The 11,824-nt window shown below is 35.0% G+C and overlaps 1 protein-coding gene and 1 pseudogene across 1 annotated transcript; both read right to left on the bottom strand.

Annotated features, from left to right (window-relative positions):
* Positions 1-777: 777 nt before the first annotated feature.
* Positions 778-1,713, bottom strand: LOC102819094 (olfactory receptor 6C2-like). Its single transcript, XM_006859572.1, has one exon. It carries the CDS (start codon positions 1,711-1,713, stop codon positions 778-780), a length of 936 nt encoding a protein of 311 aa, XP_006859634.1.
* Positions 1,714-5,462: 3,749 nt separating this feature from the next.
* On the bottom strand, positions 5,463-6,370 carry LOC102835775 (annotated as a pseudogene).
* Positions 6,371-11,824: the final 5,454 nt, after the last annotated feature.

Genomic DNA, 11,824 nt, shown 5'->3' with positions numbered 1-11,824 from the left:
ACTTTGTGTTCTCCCTACGTTGATCCTGAGAGTTTAATCCAAAATCCCTGGGGACGTAATAGAACCCCTTCACTCCAGTCTTATCCTTCAGTCTATCTTCTTCTGAGAAGCTGCACTCAATTTACAGACCATCACTCTCTTTTTAATTGCTTCATTCTTTCTGACACCTTTATTTACAACTTCCAAATGTTATAGATACAGATGCAAAAGAACACTTTACATTTATTCACCATTTCTATATTATTGTAATAGCAATAGTTCATGTTTCCTTGATTCTCTATGTTCTCAATACTGAATGTACAAATATTCTCTTTTTAAATTCATGTTCATATTTTAACGTTATTCCATTATTCATATTATTTAGAGTCTTTGCATAAAATTATTTTTATTTTATATGCTTGGATGTCATTGGCATTTTTAAAGTAAAACAATTGTTTTACCCTATATTTTCCCAACTAAAGTAATGGTATTATTTTTTCTTAAAATGTACTATTATGAAGTTGATTTAATTCCACAAAATGAGTTTTCAGAAACCTATTTACATATTGCCTTTATAAAGTGCAAATCTGTTTCAGATATTACTTTAGAAAACAAAGAGATTGGGATGATCACAGATCAAAGAAGCTATTTTGAAGAAATTATTGAGAAAATTCATGTACCTGAAGTGCAGATTTTTATTTTTTATTTTTTATGAAAAGGTAAATATAAACTTCAATGATAAAATGTCTGGGACCATTTATCTTTTCTTCTAAAATTAAAAATATATATATACAGCTTTTACTTTGCAGAGATCAATAAAAGTCTTTTAAATGAGTCCCTAAAAGCTTTCTTAACTTGATTGTTCCTGAGAGTATAGATAAATGGGTTCAATGTAGGTGAAACAGAAGAAATAAGCAGTGAAACCATTTTATTGACAGTCACTTCTTCCTTTGCTTTAGGATTCATGTAGATAAAAATACAGGTGCCATAGGTGATGGAAACCACAATCATGTGGGAAGAACAGGTTGAAAAGGCTTTTTTCCTTTGCTGAGCAGAGGGGAATCTGAATATGGTTCTGATGATGTTACCATATGACATAACTACACAAGTAAGAGTAATATTTAGGGTCAACACGGCACAGATATTAACTGTCTGTTCCACAATCCATGTGTCTGAACACGAGATTTTCACAATAGGAAATGCATCACAAATAAAGTGGTCAAGTACGTTAGAGTCACAAAATTCCAGATTTAAAACCAGGATAAGTGGTGGAATGATTACACATAAACCAGACATCCAACAACAGATAATGAGAATCCTACAGACTCCTCTGCTCATGATGGTCACATAATGCAAGGGCTTGCAGATGGCCACGTAGCGGTCATAGGACATGGCAGCCAGGAGGAAAAATTCTGTTACTGCACAGAGGTCAGTAAAAAATGCTTGGATCATACAGGCATTATAGGTAATGACTTTGTCACCTGTTGCTATGTTATACAAGTATCTAGGAATACAAGCTGAAGTGAATGAGATCTCTAAGAAGGAAAAATTCTTTAAGAAAAAGTACATAGGTGTTTTCAGGTGAGAATCCACAATGGTGAGTGTGATAATGGTCAGATTCCCAGTTACACTCAGTGTGTACGTGAGAAAGAGAAAGACAAAAATCAGAACCTGCAGCTGAGGGTCATCAGTCAGTCCCAGCACAATGAATGTTGTCACTGTTCTGTTTCTCATCGCTGACTTCTGACTTCCTTTCAATCTGTATGTGATATTTATAGAATATATATTGTTTTTTAGATTCCTTTAAATATTCAAGTATTTCACATAGTCAGGATTTTATTCTTCATTATTGTTGGTTTCTTAATGTTTTATTTTCATCCTCTGCTCAGTATTTTGACATATGATTTAAATAGATTGCTGACGATGCACTATTTTATGGATGGCAATGATGCTTTTGTCTCTGGAGAATTCTTCTCTACTCACAAACTTTATCAAAAAAATTCACCATTGTTTTCATATCTTTTCTTAACATTTGGCTCTTAAAAAATTTAATATGATATTTTTAGACAATCAGCCATTTTAAAACAAGGAGTAAGGAAGAATAAAGATGAATTGATGCATTTTAATTGTGGTGGTGGTGGTTTTCTGATGTGGAGTTGGTTCTGACTCATAGTGACCCTGCATAGGGTTTCTGAGGCTATAAATCTTTATGGGAGCAGAAATCCTCATTTTTCTCCATGGAATGCCTAGTAATTTGGAACTGCTGAGCTTGCTTGAGGTTAGCAGCCCAAATTGTAACCACTATGCTTCCAGGGTGCCTTTTAAAATTGTGGTGTTGGAGAAAAACATGGACTACCACAGGGATGACCAAAATTGTCTTGCATGAAATACATCCAAAATATTCCTTTTGTGTAAAATATTTGGGACACGCTATTAGGAGCGAAAAGTCCCTGGAGAAGGTTTTTTTTTTGGTAAAGTACAGGGTCATCTCAAAAGAGGAAGAGTCTCCACAGACTGGATTAACAAAGTGGCTTCAACAATGGGCTCAGACATGCCAACACAGATGAGGATGGTACAGGAGTAAACATTGTTTTAGTCTGTTATACATGGGGTTGCTATAAGTTGGAATTAATTTCACAGCACCTAATAACAATCAATAATTCTTAACTGATAACTTTGACTCAATGTATAAACTCTGGAGCAGATTTTGAGATTTTTTTTCCAAAAAATTTTTTTTTTTTTTTGCTTTTTTTTTGGCCAGGCTTTTTTTTTTTTCATTTATTCTTAATTCTTTTGGTTCTCCCCACCCCGTTTCGTTTTTTTTCTGATTAGGTGTATTATTTTTACTGAATATGTACATTACATTTATTGGTGATAAAATTATGACTGAATTCTCTTCCCTCCCTGATTGTCCAGTTTACTGGAATATTTCTATTTTTATTCTTGCCACTTTTGCCTGTTAAATCATACATAAGCCAGAAGTCAAGAGCCTTTAGATTCTGAATTTGTGCTATACTGCACTACAGATTTTTCTCAAGCTTCAACCATGACATAGATCAAATATTTCCAAAATCCATTCAATACATCAAGGCTTTGATTTTTTCTGAATCAGTCTGCAAATAAAATAAATCACTCGTGTGTCCCATTTGTTTTCCTCCCAGTTTCCTTTGATTATTTAACTCTCTGTTGTCCTTACTGAGGTCAGAAGAGGCAGAGTTATCTGTCTGTGACTATTTCCCATATTCACAGTGTTATTGAGATAGTGAAGGAGGACACACTGATTGAGGTTCAGAAGTCATATGAAAGTTACATTAATCATATTGACTCTAGTCTGCCATTTAGAAAATTAAACTTCTATCATATTTTTACCAAGTTTGTCATATATGTATACAAATTCAGTATATCAAACTAATATGCAGAAGAGCCTCATTTTTATTTTGCAGCCTACTTCTCCAATATTTTCAGGTAACATGTCCGTTACTGTGAAACCTCAGGCTTTTAAACTTGAGCATTGTTCAATTATCAAAACATATCTTTATTTCTCTCCCAAAATATTGTTGTCATTGGTGGTGATGGTGGTGGGTGAGTTGAGTGAATAGCTTAAATCAGAATAAAACTAATATACAGATTATATACTAAATAGTCTTGGTGTGGTATTGTAGGCTAAAGTGCTGGATTACAAAGTTGGTTTGAACCACAAGGTTAGCAGTTTAAGCTCACGAACCACTCCTCAGAAACCCTATGCATGGTCGCTATGGATCAAAACTGACTCTATGTCACTTTACAACAACAATGACAACAACAACAAAACAATATTAAAGAGTAACTAACCAGTTTCTACTTAGTCCGTCTTTTACTCAGATGTTCATAATGAAAACAGTAATCTCTAATGAGATGCTCTCACATTAGCCAATATGTTATTATTTATTTTTGCTGGGGTGGAGTTGAGTACATTCTATACATTCAAAGATACTTTACTATTTTTAATTTTGGTTGAATGCATAGCCAGAGTTCCTCTTGATATTTCTTAAATTAAATTATATGCAAACTTTTAATATATTTTTCATAAAAGCTTCACAAATAATTATACTTATCTATACAAGAGAAATCCATTCTAAAATGTGACTTTTCAGATCTTGTGTACATAGAAAAATACAAATTATCCTTAAAATCCGTTTTATTTTAGAGAGAAAAATAAGACATAAACTTTATCATACTTACTCTTTTGTTAGTAAATCAGAATTTCTGTTGATTAATATTAAGACTGCAATATTGAAAGTGGTATTTTTATAAAGATATTTATGTCTTTACATTCATTGTTAAGTCTGCCAATGTGTAGAGCTCTCAGCAATTTTCATCCCCAACAAGTTGCACAGGCTTCCTCACAACAGGCTTAGTGCTATTATCAGCCAAGTATTTTATTACTATCTCCATCATTGAATACAGAATATCAATGACTCTAAGAGATGGGTAACATCAGGAACTCATTCACTGTTAGAGGAAATGATATTCTAAAAACATTATGAGAGTAAGAAGTAATTTAACAATGTCAAGCATACCCCTTAAAAAATAAAACGTAAACTAACAAGAAGTGAAAAAAACAAAAGGTCCCTGATGGCCTATATTCAAGAGTCATTAATGCATTTTCTGACTCACAAAATTTGGCACAAAATAAGTCACACAGGTTTCAGGAGGGACTGTGTCCATGGAGATAGGAGGATAGATAACACAATGGTACTAGACTCATGGCAAGAAAATAAGTGTACTATTTAAAACTCTTTGTTAATTTTAAAACAACAACAACAAAAAACTACGGTATCTACTAAGGCATTTGGAATATTTTATGTATTTATTATATGATTATATGTATGCAGTTATATGAGTATAAAGCTTCTGCTTACATTATAGAACTTTCTCTTTCCAACCTTTCAGCTCTTCAGATATACCCATTGTTTTATAACTATTATTCATAAATGCACAAATATTAACAACTGCAACTTTTAACTAGGTATAAAAATTGCTTCCATTTATTTAAATCTTAATTTATTCTCTAACATAACTTCAAGTTCTTTCTAATATTTCACTATAAATAAAATGGTCCATCTGATTACTTTCCCTTGTATTTAACAAATGCCTAATTTAAACTTGCATTATTTATAGTTTTCCATAGTTATCAACTATTCTAACAAAAACATCTTCATAATAATGGTTTTATATATGTATGAGAATAATTTATAATTTATAAATATTAAAATTGTTATTTCATGTTTATAAATTTGATATAATGTTATAAAACACCCATAGTTTAGTTTATGTAAAAAAGTAGATAATTCATTTTTAAACATCATTTTATTTTCATGTCTTCAAATTTTGTTCTTTAAATACATTTAATATGAAGTTTTACATTATAACTATTTAAATATGACAATGACAGTTTTTGGCAAAGTTTCATGACTCTGTTTATAGTCAAATTTTAGATTCTCTTATTTAGTTGAGAGAAACCCAAGTCTTTTGAGTGAGTCCTTGAAATGTTTCTTAACTTGATTGTTCTTGAGAATATAGATGAATGGGTTCAAGTTAGGAGAAATAGTAGAAATGAACAAGGAAATCTCTTTATTAACAGTTACTTCTTCCTTTGCTGTAGGATTCATGTAGATAAAAACACAGGTGCCATAGGTGATGGAAACCACAATCGTGTGGAAAGAATATGTTGAAAAGGTTTTTTTTCTTTTTCCTTTGCAGAGGGGAATATGAATATGGTTCTGATGATACTACCATATGACACAAGTAATAGTAATATTTAGGGTCAACACAGCACAGATAATAACTGTTTGTTCCATAATCCATGTGTCTGAACATGAGGTTTTCATAATAGGAAATGCATCACAAGTAAAGTGGTCAAACAAATTTAAACCCAGGCTAAGCAGTTGAATGATGACACATAAACCAGACATCCAACAACATATAATGAGAATCCTACAGACTCCACTGCTCACGATGGTCACATAATGCAAGGGCTTGCAGATGGCCACATAGCGGTCATAGGACATGACAGCCAGGAGGAAAAGTTCTGTTACTGCACAGAGATCAATAAAAAACACTTGGATCATACAAACAATATAGATAATGACCTTGTCACCTGTTGCTATACTATGCAAGTATCTAGGAATACAAGCTGAAGTGAATGAGATCTCTAAAAAGGAAAAATTTGTCAAGAAAAAAAAATAATTGTTTTCAGGTGAGAATCTACAATGGTGTGTGTGATAATGGTCAGATTTCCAGTTACACTCAGCGTGTAGGTGAGAAAGAGAAAGACAAAAATCAGAACCTGCAGCTGGGGGTCATCAGTCAGTCCCAGCAGAATGAATGTTGTCACTGTGCTGTTTCTCATCGCTGACTTCTGACTTCTGTGCAATCTGTATGTGATATTCAAAGAATTTTTTTTTTTAAGACTCCTTTAAATACTCAAAAATTTCATACTCAGGATTTTATTCTTCATTATTGTTGGTTTTTCAATGTTTTATTTTCATCCTCTGCTAAGTATTTTAACCTGTGATTTCAATAGATTGCTAATGCTGTACAATTTTATGGAGCCAACGGCACTTAACAACAACAACAACACTGTTCTTTAACTCTGAAGAACTCTCTTTTCACAGATTTCACGTCCACCTATAGACCTTTAGGCTTTTGTTATTATTATTACTATTATTTTTTTTTCTTTTCTTTTCCTTCTATGGTTGTTAAGATTCAGAGCCCATTTGACAGCACTGATCAACAATAAGAAGAATCCATAACATGATCCCTGGTGTGCTGCTGTAGGATAAGCTCTGACAACAAGGTCGGATTGTCTTGTAAGATCGGCTGTTCACTATGGGTTGGAACTGACTTCTTGTTGTTATTCTTAAGTGCAATTGAATCGGTTCCGACCCGTAGCAACCCTGTATAGGGTTCCCAAGAAATAGCGGATGAGCTTGTACCAATGACCTTGAAGTTGAGACCTACTGTGCAGTTCAGTGCATCAACCCACAGTGCCACACCTGGATTCCTGGAATGGACTGAATGGTATTCAACAGTAACATATAGATTTTATGGAGTCCTGGTGTGGTGCTTTAGAATCCGCACTGGACCCAATCCACAAGATCAGAGATTCAGATCCACCAGTCCCTCCTAGGAATCCCTACAGGGTTTTTATGATTCTGAAGGAGTCCTGGTGTGACACTGTGCTAAGCTGCAAGGTCAGTTTGAAACACACAGTTGGCAGTTCAAACTCACCACCCACTCCTTAGAAACCCTATACAGAGTTGTTATGGGTCAGAACCAACTGGAAGACATTTAGCAATGATGATTTGGAAATCACTTGATGACACTTAGCAACAATAACAACATACAGACTTTAAGGGAACCTTGTGCCATAGTGTGCTAAGCATCAGGCTACTAATTACAAGGTTAGTGATTCGAATCCACCAGGTGCTCTAAGGAAGTAAGAAGAGGCTATCTGCTCCGTAAAGATCTACATTCTCTAATGTATTCAGAGAATGTAGATCTTGACCTTACTCTTAGGGTAGTTCTTTTCTGCCTTACAGGGTTTCTATGAGTTCAAATTGACTTGAAGACAGTGAATTTTCAGTTGGGAATAGACTTCAGGGCAAGGAGCCCTGGTGTGTATAGGTTACACATTGGCCTGCTAACTGTAGGGTCAGTTGTTTAAATCTACCTGTGGCTCTGTGAAAAAGATGAGGTTGTCTACTCCTCTAAAAATTTACAGCCTGGCAACCATATCCAGGGTCTTTAATGTCCTAACAGAGTGGCACTCACCTACCACCACTTTAGAACACAGCTTGAGGTCTTTGATTTAAAACAAGGTTTTATATGTTGGTTTGATTTTAGGACAAGTCTGTTTTATTCGTTTGAACAACCCACGTTTTATTTTTAACTTTGTGCATGCATTGTTTGTACTGAGTCTTCATTACATTCAATATTTACATTTAATGACAATTGCCTCGTCTTCTACCCTTAATTTTCTTGTCAAATGAATTATTTTATCTCGATTTTTGCTACTTTTCCTAATAATAAATAGAATCTTGATCTAGAAGACAAAACACTTTACATTCAGTGCTTGTAATAAGCTGCCCTACAAATTTTTCTCTGGCTTTAAACAAAAATTATATTAGTAGAGACATAACTTGTCATCTGTCATGTTTCCTGTATATTACTGTAAAACCTTATCAAGCCTTTTAAATTTTGAGCACTGTTCCACCTTGAAAACATACTTCTTTCTTTCTCCTAAGATATTACAGCTTATTATAGAATCAGCGTTCATAAACTTATTCAGAGCTGCCATTGACCATCCAATGAGGAACAATTGCCTGGTGCAGAGCTGGTGTTCTGTAAGTGCTGTCATAGGGAGGAATGAGAAGTTACACACAAAAATTTACTCATCCCCCCTCCCCCGACACCAACAGGACAACGCCATCTACAACTATAACCTATAACCATAGGAGCCATACCGTCATCCACTCTGACAACTTCTGTCAGGAACAGGTCCCCAAGTCTACAAGTTCTGCTTGTGCATCTGGCTGTCATGTGACATGCTGTACCACTTGCAGTGGTGGTTGAGGTTGTCCAGGACAACTCAGGGTTGATGCAACCTGACCTTTTGAACCATAACCAGTCACACAGAAAGCTGCAACTGTCCGTCTTTCTCATCCACTACTTGATAGCCTTTGATTTCACTTTCACTGTCCTTGGGATGAGTGTAGAAGCAATTACTTTCTAGACCTTCTTGGAAGAGCTTTAAAAGCTTCTTAGCCTCCCCCTGAGCAGCACACATATAGTGTTCTTATTTCACTTAAACTGTCATCTGCCACACTTGAGCTTTGACTCACTGCAGTATCATGAGAAACTACACTCCATGGCACCATTTGTGGCCCTAGCACCTTTCTTCTCAAAAATGTTCCCCAATGAGAGCAAAGCCTCCTCAAGATTCCAAAACATATCCTCTACCACATTTCAGTCATAAGACGGTGTCCAAGTCTTCAACATGGTGGCCACAGCAGCCCTCCACTAGTGGAAGTCTGTTCCTACATTCACTTTGGACTTAGTTGAATCTTGCTGATTATACCAGTTCACAGATCAGCTCCAGGCAAGTTTATTTTGGATTAACAGAGGCCTATAAAAACTATACAGGAATTCACAAAGGGACTCTGATAGTGGCTGGTTGGACAATTGTCTTTCAAGATCCAACCTGAAGGTAATCCACACTTTCATCCAGTCCTGCCTGGGCTAATAGAGGTAGCATGGGAAATAATGCAGTCTACCAACTGTTATATAACTAACTGAAATAAGTGGGTTACATGACGCATGTGGGCCCCAAGATAGATGGGGTAAAGCTTTACACAGGCCGCTTACAAGGCCATTTGCAGAGTAAACAAGGCTACCTACATGGCCATGGGTAACCAATGAGATTATCAAGAGGCTATTAGTAGGCTACTACAAGGCTATGAAGAAGCAGACATCCTGGTATGTGAGGGATGGTTCCAGGAGCATACATACTTCAATGACACTGGCCTATCAGATCCCTTTAAAGTGCTAGTGTGAATATGAGGATAAACACTGTACTAACCACAAGGTTTGTAGTTCAAACCTACCAACCAGCCAGAAACCCTACACAAGGTAACTATGAATCAGAACCCACTGAATGACACTTAACAACAGCAGCAGGTCTCCTTGTGTTGAATTGTGCTTCCTTTCTGAAGACACCCTGAGGAGACTAAGTGAAAAAGTGGAAAACCCCCAGTGAAATGGATTGGTACAGTGAAACCAGCAATGGTTTAAGTGTAGCAATGATTGTGACACTGGTGCTGGACCGGGAAGTGTTTTATTCTGTTGTACATAAAGTCACTATGAGTTAGTACTGACTCCACAGCAGCTAAGGACAACAAATGAGACCAAGACAAGTGTACTACTTAGAGAACTTGTTTTATTGATTTTAAAGACATATTTAAACTTGTTTTGTTTGAAATTACTCATGCATGTATGAATGGGAACTCTAGTATCTGTACCTTTTGACTACTCTTGTATATCTAAAATTAAAATAGCATCTAATGAGCTATATTTTCAATAAGTATTTAATATAATGTTCATATAATTGTAAATATTTCATGTGACATATATGGATGTATTACAGGAAGAAAAGTATAGAAATATATGATCCAGATTATTAGTAATCATTATCTCTTTTTAAGGAGTCCTGGTATAGCGCTATGGGTTAATGTGCTGCACTGCAAAGCCCTTTAGTATCAGAGGCTCTTGATCACATGCTATCTTTTGAAATGGTTGAACATTGACCATTTCTTTTTGTACAGTGTGTATTGTTTCCATCGTCTTTTGATGCTTTCTGCATCATTCAACATTTTGTCCATAAAAACCTTCAATATTGCAAGTTGAGACTTAAATGTTTTCTTAAGTTCTCTCAACTTGAAGAATGCTGAGTATGTTCTTCCCCTTTGGTTTTCTAACTCCAGTCTTTTCACATTTTATTATAATATTTGACATTGTCTTCTTGATCTGCCATTTGAAATTTTCTGTTCAACTTTTTTACCTCCTCATTTCTCCCATTTGCTTTAACATTTCTACAATAAAAAGCAAGTCTTAGAATCTCTTCTGACATTCATTTTAGCCTTTTCCATTTTTCTTGTCTTCTTAATGACCTTTTGCTTTCTTCTTATGTGATGTTCTTGATGTCATCCCACAACTCTTCTGGTCATTAGTATCTAATTCATCAAATCCATTCTTGAGATGATCTCTAAATTCACATATGGTATGTTCAAAGTTGTATTTTGTCTATCATGGACTTTTCACATTTTCAGCTTCAACCTGAACTTGCATATTAGCAAGACAATATGCCCTTGGCCTTGATTTGGCTGCTTATATTGAGCTTTTCCACCATCTTTTCCCACAGATGTAGTCAGTTTCATTTCTGTGTATTCCACCTTAACTTTTAAACAGTGATCTCATACAATATTTTTCCTTTTGTAACTGACTAGTTTCACTCAGTATAATGCCCTCCAGGTTCCCCCATGTTTCACTGATCCAGCATTATTCTTAAACATTGCTTCTTATTCCATTCTGTGTATATACCAAAGTTTGTTTATTCATTCTTTCATTGATGAACATTTAGCCTGCCTCCATCTTTTTGCCATTGTGAATAGTAGCATGATGAACATAGGTTTGTATGTCTCTACTTATGTTATGACTCTCTTATTTCTTGATGATATATACCAAGTAGAGGGATTGCTGGGTCAGATGCTATTTCTATATGCAACTTTTTGAGAAAGTGCCATACTTTTTTTCACAGTGGTTACATGATTTTATAGTCCCACCAACAGTGTATCAGGGTCCCAGTATCTCCACACCTTACTAGCAATTTTTTTTTTAAACTTTGCTATCAGTGCTGGAGTAAGATAATGTCTCATTATGTTTTAATTTGCATCTCTTTGGTGTGACACTGTAGGATAAGCACTAGAACACAAGGTCAGTTTGAACTGCAAACCCTATGTAGGGTCTTTGAGTAAGAACCAATTTGATTACACTTAACAACCTTAACACAATGGCTAATGATCATGATTATTTCTTCATAGTTTTTGGATGCCTGAATGTCTTCTTTGCTGAAGTGTCCATTCATTAAACATTTTTTAGTTGAATTATTTGTTTTCTTATTGTTGTGTTGAAAAGGTGTTTATAAATTTTAGAGAGTTGTCCCAGGTTTGATATGTCACTGTAAAAAAAAAAAAAAAAAATCCAGTCTGTGGATTCTCTTTTCACTCTTCTTATGAAATCTTTTGAA

Source organism: Chrysochloris asiatica, unplaced genomic scaffold (genome assembly GCF_000296735.1).
Source record: "Chrysochloris asiatica unplaced genomic scaffold, ChrAsi1.0 scaffold00033, whole genome shotgun sequence".
In the NCBI taxonomy this organism is placed as follows: Eukaryota; Metazoa; Chordata; class Mammalia; order Afrosoricida; family Chrysochloridae; genus Chrysochloris; species Chrysochloris asiatica.
The sequence above is the reverse complement of the archived record's forward strand: the minus strand, read 5'-3'. Positions and strand labels throughout refer to the sequence as shown.